The sequence below is a fragment of the Chiloscyllium plagiosum genome, chromosome 10 (assembly GCF_004010195.1).
Source record: "Chiloscyllium plagiosum isolate BGI_BamShark_2017 chromosome 10, ASM401019v2, whole genome shotgun sequence".
NCBI lineage: Eukaryota > Metazoa > Chordata > Chondrichthyes > Orectolobiformes > Hemiscylliidae > Chiloscyllium > Chiloscyllium plagiosum.
Genome location: NC_057719.1, coordinates 89464086 through 89477540, shown reverse-complemented (window position 1 = coordinate 89477540; position 13455 = coordinate 89464086). Strand labels below are relative to the sequence as shown.

The window sequence follows — 13455 nt, the reverse complement described above, 5'->3', positions numbered from 1 at the left end:
CGTGTATCCTCGAATATTCAGCTGCCAGTCCCGCACTTCTCTCAACCATGTCTCAGTGACAGCAATTATATCATAACTCCATGTTTTAATTTGTGCTTTCAACTCATCTGCCTTGTTTGTCAGACTCATAGCATTGAGATCCAACCTGCCCCTGTACCTTAACTGACCCATAATGTCTATACCTTCCTGACTCACTTGCTGTCACTTTAAATTTTCGCCATTCACTTCCCTTGTTGAACGTACTGTCTAGCTCCCGAATCTGTCAAGTCAGTTTCACCTCTCTCCAACATCGTGAGCAAACCTCCGGAAGAATGTTGGTCCCATTTTTAGATTAGATCAGATTCCCTACAGTGTGGAAACAAGCCCTTCGGCCCAACTAGTCCACACCTCCCTTCGAAGAGTAACCCACCCAGACCCATTCCCTCTAACTAATGCATCTAGTTCTACGGGGAATTTAGCATGAACAATTCACCTAACCTGCACATATTTGGACTGTGGGAGGAAACTGGAGCACCCGGAGGAAACCCAAGCAGACATCGGGAGAATGTGCAAACTCCACACAGACCCGGGGCTGGAATCGAACCCAGGTCCCTGGTGCTGTGAGGCAGTAGTGCTAACCACTGAGCCACCATGCCGCCCCTTCTGATTCAGGCGCAACAACATCTGCCCTGTACAGCTCCCACCGCTCTCAAAATCATATCCAATATCCCAGAAATCTAAAGCCCTCCCTCCCACATCACCTCTCTAGCCATGGAGTCATCTGGGCTATCCTGCAATTCCTATACTTACCTGCATGTAGCACCAGAAGTAATTCAGAGATTACTATCTTTAAGGTCCTGTTCTCTAATCTTTTTCCTAGCTGTCTAAATTCTGCTTTCAGGACCTCATTCATTTTTCTGCCTACATTGTCAACATCAACATATATCACGATCTTGGTCTGTTTGCCCTCCACCTTCAGAATGCACTACAGTTATTCAGTGACATTCCTGGCACCAGGGAGGCAACATACTATCCTGGAGTCTCTTCTGCAGCTACAGAAATACCAGTCTGTTCTCCTTACAATTGAATCTCCTACAATTGCAGCCTTGCCATTTATTTTTTTTACCCCTGTTGAGCAGTAGACCCAAACACCAAGTTGGCTATCACTGCTACTATACAGTCATCTCCCCTAATGGTATTCAAAACGTCATCTGTTTGAAAGGGGGAAAGCCACAGGGCACTCCTGCATGACCCGCCTCCTCTACTCTGCCTGGTGGAGAACCATGCTTTTTCTGTCTGCTATCTGCACCTGAGGTGTGAGCACCTCACTAAACATGCTATCCACCACACGCTCAACACTGCAGATGTTCCAGTGAATTCACCAGCAGTTCCAGCTCCAAACTATGATTCAGCAATAATTGCGACTGGAAACACTTCACCATGGACAACTGAAACTTCCATGATTTGCCAGACCATATCACAAGTGCAAGCTCTGCTGTCATGACTTCTTTTAAGCCCTTGTGCAACTCTTTTTAAAACAAAAGAGGTTTATGTAAGTATACTGCTACCTTACCTCCTTTACCCTAATTTACTTACAATTCTTTATTACATTGGCCCTGACTTTCACTTATTCCTGTTGTTTCTCAGTTAAGCCCTTCTTCTAAAAATGTGTACTTTCTAAAAAAAAAGAACCAACTGATACACCACTTTCCTGTGACATCACTGCTTTGATTTGTTTTTCCAATCAGGAGCCTCCTGAAGATACAGTTATTAAACGAAGATTCCCCTCCTTCAGCTTAGTTGAAGTTAAAGAACATTTTCCTACAAACTACGAACCCTGAAAGAGGACCTCACAAACTACAAACAAAAACAACAAAATACCTTAGGCTAAATTCACTCAAGTTCTGCACCCAACCATATGAGGAATGGGCCTCAAGTCATATGAGGAATGTTTGAGGTCTCTAGGTCTATACTCGATAGAATTTCAAAGGACGAGGGGGATCTAATTGAAACATACAGAATATTGAATGGCCTTGACAGAGTGGATATTGGGAAGATGTTACCACTGGTAGGATTAAAAGGCATCTGGATGAGTATATGAATAGGAAGGGTTTAGAGGGATATAGGAGGAGAAAGTGAGGTCTGCAGACGCTGGAGATCAAAGCTGAAACTTTATTGCTGGAACAGCACAGCAGGTCAGGCAGCATCTAGGGAACAGAAGATTCGACGTTTCGGGCACATGCCCTTCTTCAGGAATGAGCAGAGTGTTCAGCAGAAGATAAAAGGTAGGGAGGAGGGACTTGGAGGAGGGGCGTTGGAAATGTGATAGGTGGAAAGAGGCCAAGGTGAGGGTGATAGGTCGGAGTAGGGTGGAGGCGGAGAGGTCAAGAAGAAGACTGCAGGTCAGGAAGGCGGTGCCGGGCTGGAGGGATCCGGATTGGGACAAGGTGGGGGAGAGGGGGATGAAGAAACTGGTGAAGTCCAAGTTCATCCCCTGTGGTTGGGACAAGGTGGGGGGAGGGGGGATGAAGAAACTGGTGAAGGACAAGGTGGGGGGAGGGATATAGGCCAGGTGCTCGCAGATGGGACGAGATTGGGTTGGGATATCTGGTCGGCATGGACACGGGCCAAAGGGTCTGTTTCCATGCTGTACATCTCTATGACTGTATGAGGGCACAGCCTTAGAGTAAAGGGAAGACCTGTTAGAACAGAGACAAGGAGAAACGTCTTCAGCCAGACTGGTGAATCTATGGAATTTATTGCCACAGAAGGCTGTCGAGGCCAGGAGTATATTTAACACTGAGATAGATAGGTTCTTCACTATCAAGGGTTACAGGGAGAAAGTGGGAGAATGGGGTTGAGAAACTTATCAGCCAATGACTGAATGGCAAAACTGACTCGCTGGGCTAAATGCCCTAAATTCTGCTCCCGTGTCTTGTGTCTAGAGATGTGAGGAAAAACCTTTTCCACCCAGACGGTTGTGGAAATCACTAACTGAAAAAGGGCTCTAGTTACTACCTAATTCGGTCTATACCCTCCCCTGTTTGGTCCAGGTATGAAAAGGCTTCCTTCACCTGGATCTGTTCCTGCTCATCCACCAGAAGGAAGCTGCTGGCGGTCTGGCTCCTCAGCCTGTCAAGTTCTGCCTGCTGTTTGTGGTCCTCCCCAGGCCCGGCCTCGGCCTCGGCCTCCAGCTGCGGGTAGTTACTGACCGGGTGCTTGCGGCGGTTCGAGTGGCCCCGGCGGTGGCACTCGGCGCACACGTTGACCTTGCAGGCCAGGCAGCGGCAGCAGGCCCGGCGCCGGCCCCCGCTCGGCTTGTTGCCGTTGCACTGGTCACAGTACGGGAGGTGCCCGGGTCTCAGGCGGCTCCTCTCATGGTCCCGGAGTCGGGGCTGGCTGTGCAGCTCCCGCTCACACACGGCGCACTGCAGGCTGCCGCACTCATCACACTCGAAGGCCGCCTCCGAGCCGCTGCACGCGTAACTCTCCTGACAGCGGAGCAGCTGCTCGGGCCCCGCAGCTGAGTTTGAGGCCCCGATCCCCCCGCTCATTATTCTCCTGTTTCTCAGCCGGGCGCCGACACCGACACCCGAATGACAACAACAACACAGTTCAGCCTCGTCCTCGGCGACTCACTCGACTCCTCTGGGCGTTTCATTCGGCTTCGGCTCCTTTCGGCGCGACGTTCGGGTTCGGCTTCGGCTCCTTTCGGCGCGACGTTCGGCTTCGGCTTCGGCTTCGGCTCCTTTCGGCGCGGGGTTCGGGTTCGGCTTCGGCTCCTTTCGGCGCGACGTTCGGGTTCGGCTCCTTTCGGCGCGGGGTTCGGGTTCGGCTTCGGCTCCTTTCGGTGTGCCGTTCTGCTTCGGCTCCTCTTGGAGAATATCTCCAGTTCGCTTTCGTTACTCTCTATAGTTGCGGTGTGACTCCAGGTTCCAGTATCTGCAGTTATTTGCTCTTTCGCTTCGGTCCCACACAACACCAGGTTATAGTCCAACAGGTTTTTTTGGAAGCAAGTGAGCAACTTCACGTAATGTCCAACTTATGATCAATCTTGTTGTCCTCGGAGGTAAATGCGCTTGTGAAGGAAGGTTTGGGAAATAAAAAAAACCTGAGTCCACACCAAGCCACTCGGCTGAACCGCACTTCTCAGCGTTTCGCCCATTGCCTACAGGCTTTTACATTTGAGGTGCATTAGAAACTTTTAGTAAACTGAGTTAAAAATCACACAACATCAGTCCAACAGGTTTAATTGTAAGCACTGGCTTTCGGAGCGCTGCTCCTTCATCAGCTGCTTGTGGTGTACACAATTGTAAGACACAGAATTTATTGCAAAAGTTTACAGTGTGATGTAACTGAAATTATACATTGAAAAATACCTTGATTGTTTGTTAAGTGAAGAGAAAGTGAGGTCTGCAGATGCTGGAGATCAGAGATGGAAATGTGTTGCTGGAGAAGCGCAGCAGGTCAGGCAGCATCTAGGGAACAGGAGAATCGACGTTTCGGGCATTAGCCCTTCTTCAGGGCTGTTTGTTAAGTCTCAACTGTTAGAATGGCCATGTTAGTTTCACTACTTTCATATGTAAATCACAAAAATTTTTTAAAAGTTACATTCTGAGGTTAACTTTAACAATTGGTATCAGCCCAGATAATGTGTTGAAGATGTCAGTCCCCTGTTTGATTAGATTACTTACAGTGTGGAAACAGGCCCTTTGGCCCAACAAGTCCACACTGCCCCTCTGAAGAGCAACTCTCCCAGACCCATTCCCCTACACCTAACACTTTTTAGCGTGGCCAATTCACCTAACTTACACATTTTTGGACTGTGGGAAGAAACCATTGGGATTCTCTGAGAGGTTAGAGAGGAGATTGCAGAGTTTTTGGCTTTGATTTTTATGTTGTCATTGTCTACAGGAATAATGTCAGAAGGCTGGAGGACAGCAAATGTTGCCCCACTTGTTCAAGAACATGAGCAGCACGGTGTCTCAGTGGTTAGCACTGCTGCCTCACAGGTTTGATTCCTGCCTTGAGCGACTGTCTGTGTGAAGTTTGCACATTCTCTCCGTGTCTGCGTGGGTTTCCTCCGGGTGCTGTGGTTTCCTCCCACATTCCAAAGATGTGCAGGCCAAGTGCTAAATTGCCCATAGTGTTATGTGCATTAGTTAGGGGTAAATATATGGTAAGGAAGTGGGTCTGGGTGGGTTGTTCTTCAGAGAGTCGGTGTGGACCTGTTGGGCTGAAGGGCCTGTCTCCATACTGTAGTATATCTAATCTAAGGAGGGGAATAGAGACTACCTTGATAATCATAGACCAGTGAGCTTTACTTCGGTTGTGGGCAAAGTGTTGGAAAGGATTGAGAGATAGATTAGATTTTTTTTTAGATTAGATTACATTACAGTGTGGAAACAGGCCCTTCGGCCCAACAAGTCCACACCGACCCGCCGAAGCGAAACCCACCCATACCCCTACATTTACCCATTACCTAACACTACGGGCAATTTGGCATGGCCAATTCACCTGACCCTGCACATCTTTTTGGACTGTGGGAGGAAACCGGAGCACCCGGAGGAAGCCCACGCAGACACGGGGAGAACGTGCAAACTCCACACAGTCAGTCACCTGAGGCGGGAATTGAACCCGGGTCTCAGGCGCTGTGAGGCAGCAGTGCTAACCACTGTGCCACCGTGCCGCCCAAATATAGGATTTATAATAATTCTAGAAAGGAATAATTTGATTCAATACGGTTTTGTGAAGGGTAGATCATGCCTCACAAACCTTATTGTGTTCTTTGAGGTGGTGACCAAACAGGTGGATGAGGGTAAAGCGGTTGATGTGGTGTATATGGATTTAGTAAAGTGTTTGATAAGGTTTCCTATGGGAGGCTATTGCAGAAAATATGGTGGCATGGGATTGAGGGTGATTTAGCGATTTGGATGAGAAATTGGCTAGCTGAAAGAAGACAGAGGGTGGTGATTGATGGGAAATGTTCATCCTGGGGTTCAGTTACTAGTGCTGTACCGCAATGAACTGTTTTGGGTCCACTGCTGTTTGTCGTTTTTATGTATGACCTGGATTAAGGCATAGAAGGATGGTTTCGTAAATTTACGGATGCCACTAAAGTCAGTGGAGTTGTAGACAGTGCAGAAGGGTGTTACAGGTTACAGAGTGACATAGATAAGCGGCAGCGCTGGGCTGAGAGGTGGCAAATGGAGTTTGATGCAGAAAAGTGTGAGATGATTCACTTTGGAAGGAGTAACAGGAATACAGATTACTGGGCTAATGGTAGGATTCTTGGTAGCGTAGATGAGCAGAGAGATCTCAGTGCCCTGAAAGTTGCCCAGGTTAATAGGGTTGTTAAAAAGGTGTACAATGTGTTTCCTTTTATTTAAAGGGATTGAGTTTCGGAGGTCATGTTGTAGCTGTACAAAACTCTGGTGTGGCTGCACTTGGAGTATTGCATACAGTTCTGGTCACTGCATTATAGGAAGCTTTGGAAAGGGTTCAGAGCAGATTACTAAGATGTTGCCTGATATAGAGGAAAGGTCTTATGAGGAAAGGCTGAGGGACTTGAAGCTGTTTTCGTTCGAAGAAGGTCGAAGAACCTTAATAGAAGCGTGATCAGAGGATTAGGTAGGGTGGACAGTGGGAGCCTTTCTCTCACATGGTGATAGCTTGCATGAGGGGACATTGATGAATTGAATTGAATTTATTGTCATATGTACCAAGGCACAGTGAAAAGCTTTGTCTTTTGAGCAATACAGGCAGATCACATAGTTAATAGCATAGATATGGGGTGGGGGCGGGGGGGGTGGTGTTCTGTCTTGTTGTGGTTGAAGGGGTGGGTTCAAGGGGTGTTCTGTCTTGTTGTGGTTGAAGGGGTGGGGTTCAAGGATGGAGGTGCAGGAAGTGGAGGAGATGTGCTGGAGGGCATTGTTGACCACAATGGTGGAGAAATTGTGGTCCTTGAAGCAGGAGGCCATCTGGATTGGAATTGGCTCTCATGGAAGCAGATGTAGCAGTGGCGGAGGAATTGGGAGTAAGAGGTCAGCCCCCTTGCCCCCACCCCCACCCTGCTGAAGAGCTTGTGTTCGAAACATCGACTCTCCTGCTCCTGACTGGCTGTGCTTTTCCAGCACCACACCTTTTGAGGTTCATTTGGAAGTTCAAGGATTCCGAGTCAGGTTCTTTGTCACGTAGCTAGAGGGACAGGATTATGGGACACAGAATTTATAGTAAAAGGTCACTAGTGTCATACAAGTGATGCTGTTAAGTCTAGATTGCTGTTAAGTCTTTAATCACTTTGAATGGGGATGCAGGTTTTGATTGATTAATATGTAAATCCCAGAACTTCTTTCAAGTGACTGTCCTGAACTAACTTAAGGTTTTTTTTAAAAATTACATCTCCGCTCAGACAGTGCAATAAAGGTGTGAGGTTCGAGTCTCTGTATCTCGGTCTTGAGTCAGAATGGTTCTATTTCCAAAACTGGAATTTATAAAATGTCACATGGACTGACTGCCTAGAGATTGTATGCTTTTTGAACAAAATAGAATGTATCTGCAAATGCAAATTCACCCCATAGACTTTCATTTTTATATGTTTGTGTTTATGCGTGTGGGAGAGAAGGTGTGCGTGTGTGCTTGATGGAGTGTGTGCATGTGTGATGGAGTATATGCCTGTGAGAGAGAGAGAGTCAGAGTGTATGTATAGTGGGATCACCTGTAGTAGAACCCAGGATCCTGGTTGAGGCCATCCTCATGGGTAATGAACTTGGCTGTCAGCCTCTACTTGGTGACTCTGCGTTGTTGTGTCTCCTGAAGTCTGCCTTGGAGGATAGTCACTCAAAGATCGGAGACCCAATGTCTTTGACTGCCGAAATGTTCCCTGACTGGGAGGGTACATTCCTATCTGAAGATTGTTGCACGATGTTCATTCATATGTTGTCGTAGCATTGGCTTGGTCTAGCCAATATACCATGCCTTGAAGTATCCTTGCCTACAGCATATGAGATAGACAATGTTGGCTGAGACACATGAGTTCCTGCCATGCACGTGGTGGATGGTGTCCCCATTGTGTCACAGTACAGCAGCACTTCACAGGAGACTCCAAAACACTGAGAATGTCACCTAGACAGGAGATGAAATATCTGCAAATGAACCTCCCAGCTTGGTGAACATATTCACAACTACAGCATTTGTTCCACATTTTGTTGAAAATTACCCATCCCCATTACAATTACTCACCGTGCTAAGGCATCATTCAATGTGATTATTACCCTCACCATCATTTAATTCTTCTTCGTTTTACACATTTGATATATTTTCTGTTTTATTTTATTTTGACTTTTCTTACTACCACCATATGATAGTGTTGAGACTTGTCACAATGTCCTGACACTGTGTCACAAACCTGGATAGTTTCTGTCATCTGTTCATCTGTCATAGAGTTATACAGTCCAACCAGTTCAGTTCAACTATAAGGAACATTGTGGGTCTTGACATTTCTTGGGTGAATGACTTGACCATTGAATAATTGGGGACTGCTTGAGACTGTTGTTCAACTCAAGCTACTTCTTTCGTATGCCCATCATGAAGCCATAGTGTTCAGGTCAAAACCTCTCATCAGTTTTTTTAATCTCTATTTATACTTCCATGTTTTTCTGTCCTATGCTTTCTCCAATTCCTTGTTGTCATCTTCATATTGACTGTCACATCCATAATCACTGTCATGTGCTCTTAAAAATCAAGGGTTTCCACAGCAACCCATTCTTGTCTTCAACCTTGGATTGATTAATGCTGGCCAGCTCATAACTTTGTCAGGGTCTTATTGTGGCGTTTAATTCTTACTTTCTTCACAAATGGACGTTTTGTCAAAAATGTGTGTGTGTTTCTAATGGAGCCTCACATCTCTGACAGTTTTTGAGCATATGAGATCTACCTTGATGGCTGCACGGTGGCTCAGTGGTTAGCACTGCTGCTTCATAGTGCCAGGGACCTGGGTTCAATTCCAGGTTCTGGTAACTGTATGTGGAGTTTGCACCTTCTCTCTATGTCTACATGGGTTTCTTCCAGATGCTTTGGTTTCCTCCCATGGTCCTGAGATGTGCAGGTTAGGTGAATTGGCCATGCTAAATTGCCCATAGTATTCGGGGATATGTAGGTTAGGTGCATTAGTGAGGGAAAATGTAAGTAATAGGGTGGGGGAATGGGTCTGGATGGGATACTCTTTGGACGGTTTGTGTGGACTTGTTGGGCCAAATAGCCTGTTTCCACACTGTCAGCATTCTAGGATCTCTGATTGATCTACTTTCTTGATCAATCGGGTCAGTGGGCTGGGAAGTGGCAGATGGAGTTTAATTTGGATAAATGTGAGGTACTGCATTTTGGTAAAACAAACAAGGGCAGGTCTTAACCAGTTTATGAGAGGGTGTTGGGTAACGTTGTAGAACAGAGACCTCAAGGTTCAGGTAAGTAATTCTTCGAAGTTTATGTCACATGTAGACAGTGTGGTTTAAAAGGTGTTTAACATGCTTACCTTTATTGCTGAGACCTTTTGAGTACAGGGGTTGGGATGTCAGGTTGAGATAGCACAGGACATTGAGGACTCTTTTGGACTGCTGTGGACATCTCTGATGTCCTATTATAGGAAGAATATTATTAAACTTGCAAGGGTTCAAAAAAGGTTTACCAGGATGTTGCTGGGAATGTGCATTTGAGTTATAAATAGGCTGGGACATTTTTCACTGGAGTATAAGTGGTTGAGGGGTGACCATTTCGAAGTTTATAATATCACAAAGGGCAAAGAGAAAGTGAATAGCAAGGTTCTTTTCACAAGGGTGGATGAGTCAAAATAGGGGTCCTATTTTTAAGGTGTGAGGAGAAAGATTTTTAAAAGGACATGAGGGGCAACTATTTTAGAGTGGTGATAGAGGACGTGGTGAATGCAGGTACAGTGACAACATTTAAAAGATATTTGGATAAGTTCATGAATAGGAAATGTTTGGAGGGATATAGGCCAAATGGAGGCAAGTGGGACTAGTTTAGTTTGGAAACATGGTCAATGTGGACTAGAACATACAATGGTACAGCACTCACCAGGCCCTTCAACCCTTGATGTTGTGCCGACCTTTTCTCCTATTCTAAGATCAAACTAACCTACATACCCTTCATTATACTATCATCCATGTGCCGATCCAAGAGATGCTTAAATGTCCCTAATGTATCTGACTCTGCATTCCATGCACCTACCACTCCCTGTGTAAAGAACCCTCCTCTGACATCTCCACTAAACCTACCTCTAATCACCTTAAAAGTATGCCCTTTCATGATAGCCATTTCTGCCCTGGGAAGAAGTCTGACTATTCACTCTATCTATGCCTCTCATCATATTGTACATCTCTTAAAAAGTCACCCAATGAGAAGAGCCTTAGCTGCTCTCCAGTCCAGGCAACATCCTGGTAAATCACCTCTGCATCCTCTCTAAAGCTTCCACATCCTTTCTATAATGGAGTGACCAGGACTGAACACAAAATTCCAAGTGTGTGAAAGTGAGGACTGCAGATGCTTTAGAACAGAGTCGAGAGTGTGTTACTGGAAAAGCATAGCAGGTCAGGCAGCATCTGAGGAGCTGGGGAATCGATGTTTCTGGCATAAGCCCTTCATTCTAAGCATGGTCGTACTAGGGCTGTGTGGAGCTGCAGCATAACTTCGCAGCTCTTAAACTCAATCCACCTCCTAAGGGAAGCCAACACACCCTTAGAAGGGAGATTGAGTTTAACTACCGCCTTAACTACCTTACCAACTTGGGTGGCGATTTTGAGGGATCTATGGACATGGACCCCAAGATCCCTCTGTTCCTCCACACTGCCAAGAATCCTGCCTTTAACCCTGTAATCTGCATTCAAATTTGACCTTCAGAAATGAATCACTTCACACTTTTCCAGGTTGAACTCCATCTGCCCCTTACCAGCCCAATTCTGCATCCTGGAAGAGAGTGAGCACTGCAGATTCATTTTGCTAATGTTATTCATGAAGGCTTAAACTAATTCAGTGGGGGATGGGAACCTAAGTTGTAGTTCCAGTGTCCAGGAGGTTGAGAGTAATGAAGTCAGAAATAAGGTTTCAAGGTAGCAAGAGTGCACCAGCAAGCAGGAAGGTGGTTTGAAATGTGTCTACATCAATGCCAGGAGCATCCGGAATAAGGTGGGTGAATTTGCAGCATGGGTTTGTACCTGGGACTTCGAAATTGTGGCCATTTTGGAGACATTGATCGAGCAGGGACAGGAATGGTTAATGCAGGCTCCAGGATTTAGATGTTCGGTAAGAACAGTGAAGATGGTAAAAGAGAGGGAAGTGTGGCATTGTTAGTCAATGACAGTATTACAGTGACAAAAAGGATGTTTGAGGACTCACCTACTGAGGTAGTATGGGCTGAAACCGGTTAGAAACAGGAAAAGAGAGGTCACCCTGTTGGAAGTTTTCTGTAGGCGTCCGAATAGTTCCAGGGACGCAGAGGAAAGGATAGCAGAGATGATTCTGAATAGGAACAAGAGTAACAGAGTAATTATCATGCAGGACTTTAACTTTTCAAATATTGACTGGAAATACTATAGTTTAAGTACTTTTGATGGGTCAGTTTTTGTCCAATATATGCAAGAGGGTTTTCTGACATAGTACGTAAGCAGCGCTGAAAATATGTTGCTGGAAAAGCGCAGCAGGTCAGGCAGCATCCAAGGAGCAGGAGAATCAACGTTTCGGGCATGAGCCCTTCTTCATTTTCAGCTCTGATCTCCAGCATCTGCAGTCCTCACTTTCCCCTCGAAGATAGTATGTAGGCAGGCCATCAAGGGGTGAGGCCAATTGGATTTGGCACTGGGTATTGAACCAGGTCAGGTTTAGATTTGGAGGTAGGTGAGCACTTTGGTGCGAGCGACCATCATTCAGTTACGTTTACTTTAGCAATGGAAAGGGATAGGTACATACTGCAGGGCAAGAGTTATAGCTGGGGGAAAGGCAATTCTGATGCGATTAGGCAGGACTTAGGATGCTTAGGGTTGGGGAAGCTGGAAATGTGTTGCTGGAAAAGCGCAGCAGGTCAGGCAGCATCCAGGGAACAGGAGAATCGACGTTTCGGGCATAAGCCCTTCTTCAGGAACCTAATCAACTTATTCTTCTCCACATGATTATAAATTCTCATTCGCTCTCTCATATAACATTTTCCAATGCTTGGGGAAGGAAACTGCAGGGAATGGGCACAATTGAAATGTGGAGCTTATCATTGGCACGCAGTAGCTGTTCCTTGAATACGTATGTACCTGTCAGGCAGGGAGGAAGTGGTCGAACAAGGGAGGTGGAGTCTTTTGTCAAGAGGAAGAAGGAGAGTTATGTTAGGATGAGACATGAAGGCTCAGTTAGGGCACTTGAGAGTTACAAGTTAGCCAGGAAAGGCGTAAAGAGAGAGCTAAGAAGAACCAGGAGGGCACATGACAAGTTGTTGCCAGGTAAGATCAAGGAAAACCCTAAAGCATTCTATAGGTGTATCAGGAATAAAAGAATGACTAGAGAAAGATGAGCGCAAATCAAGAATAGTAGTGGGAAGCTGTGCGTGGAGTATGAGGAGATGGGGAAGCGCTAAATGAATATTTTTCGTCAGTATTCACACTGGAAAAAGAAAATGTTGTCGAGGAGAATACAGAGATACGGGCTACTAGACTAGACAGGATTGAGGTTCACAAGGAGGAGGTGTTAGCAATTCTGGAAAGTGTTTAAAAAAAAAAAAAAATCCTAACTGGGTCGGTTGGGATTTATCCTAGGATTCTCTGGGAAGCCAGGGAGGAGATTGCAGAGCCTTTGGCTTTGATCTTTATGTCATCATTATTGACAGGAATAGTGCCAGAAGACTGGAGGATAGCAAATGTTGTTCCCTTCTTCAAGAAGGGGAGTAGAGAGAATCATAGACCAGTGAGCCTTACTTTGGTTGTGGTTAAAGCATTGGAAAATGTTATATGAGAGAGCGAATGAGAATTTATAATCATGTGGAGAAGAATAAGTTGATTAGGGATAGTCAACACGGTTTTGTGAAGGGTAGGTTGTGCTTCACAAACCTTTACTGAGTTCTGTGAGAAGGTGACCAAACAGGTGGATGAGGGTAAAGCGGTTGATGTGGTGTATGTGGATTTCAGTAAGGCATTTGATAAGGTTCTCCATAGTAGGCTATTGCACAAAATACAGAAGCATGGGATTGAGGGTGATTTAACAGTTTGGATCAGAAATTGGAGAGCTGAAAGAAGACAGAGGGTGGTGGTTGATGGGAAATATTCATCCTGGAGTTCAGTTACTAGTGGTGTACCTCAAGGATCTGTTTTGGGGCCACTGCTGTTTGCCATTTTTATAAATGACCTAGATGAGGGTGTAGAAGGATGGGTTAGTAAATTTGTGAATGACACAGGTTGGTGGAGTTGTGGATAGTGCTGAAGGATG

At 45.8% G+C, this 13455-nt stretch overlaps 1 protein-coding gene across 6 annotated transcripts in view; it reads right to left on the bottom strand.

The window, feature by feature from the left end:
* zfyve1 (zinc finger, FYVE domain containing 1) overlaps positions 1 to 3669 on the bottom strand; it is a 96061-nt gene extending 92392 nt beyond the window's left edge. For 4 of the 6 annotated variants that reach the window (XM_043698359.1, XM_043698360.1, XM_043698361.1 and 1 more), the window contains exon 1: positions 3054 to 3669. In XM_043698359.1, coding sequence (XP_043554294.1) covers positions 3054 to 3533 — 480 coding nt within the window. In that variant the 5' untranslated portion in view covers positions 3534 to 3669. The remainder of the gene's footprint in view (positions 1 to 3053) is intronic. The other 2 variants (XM_043698358.1, XM_043698362.1) reach the window with 1 other exon arrangement.
* Between the last annotated feature and the right edge of the window lie 9786 nt (positions 3670 to 13455).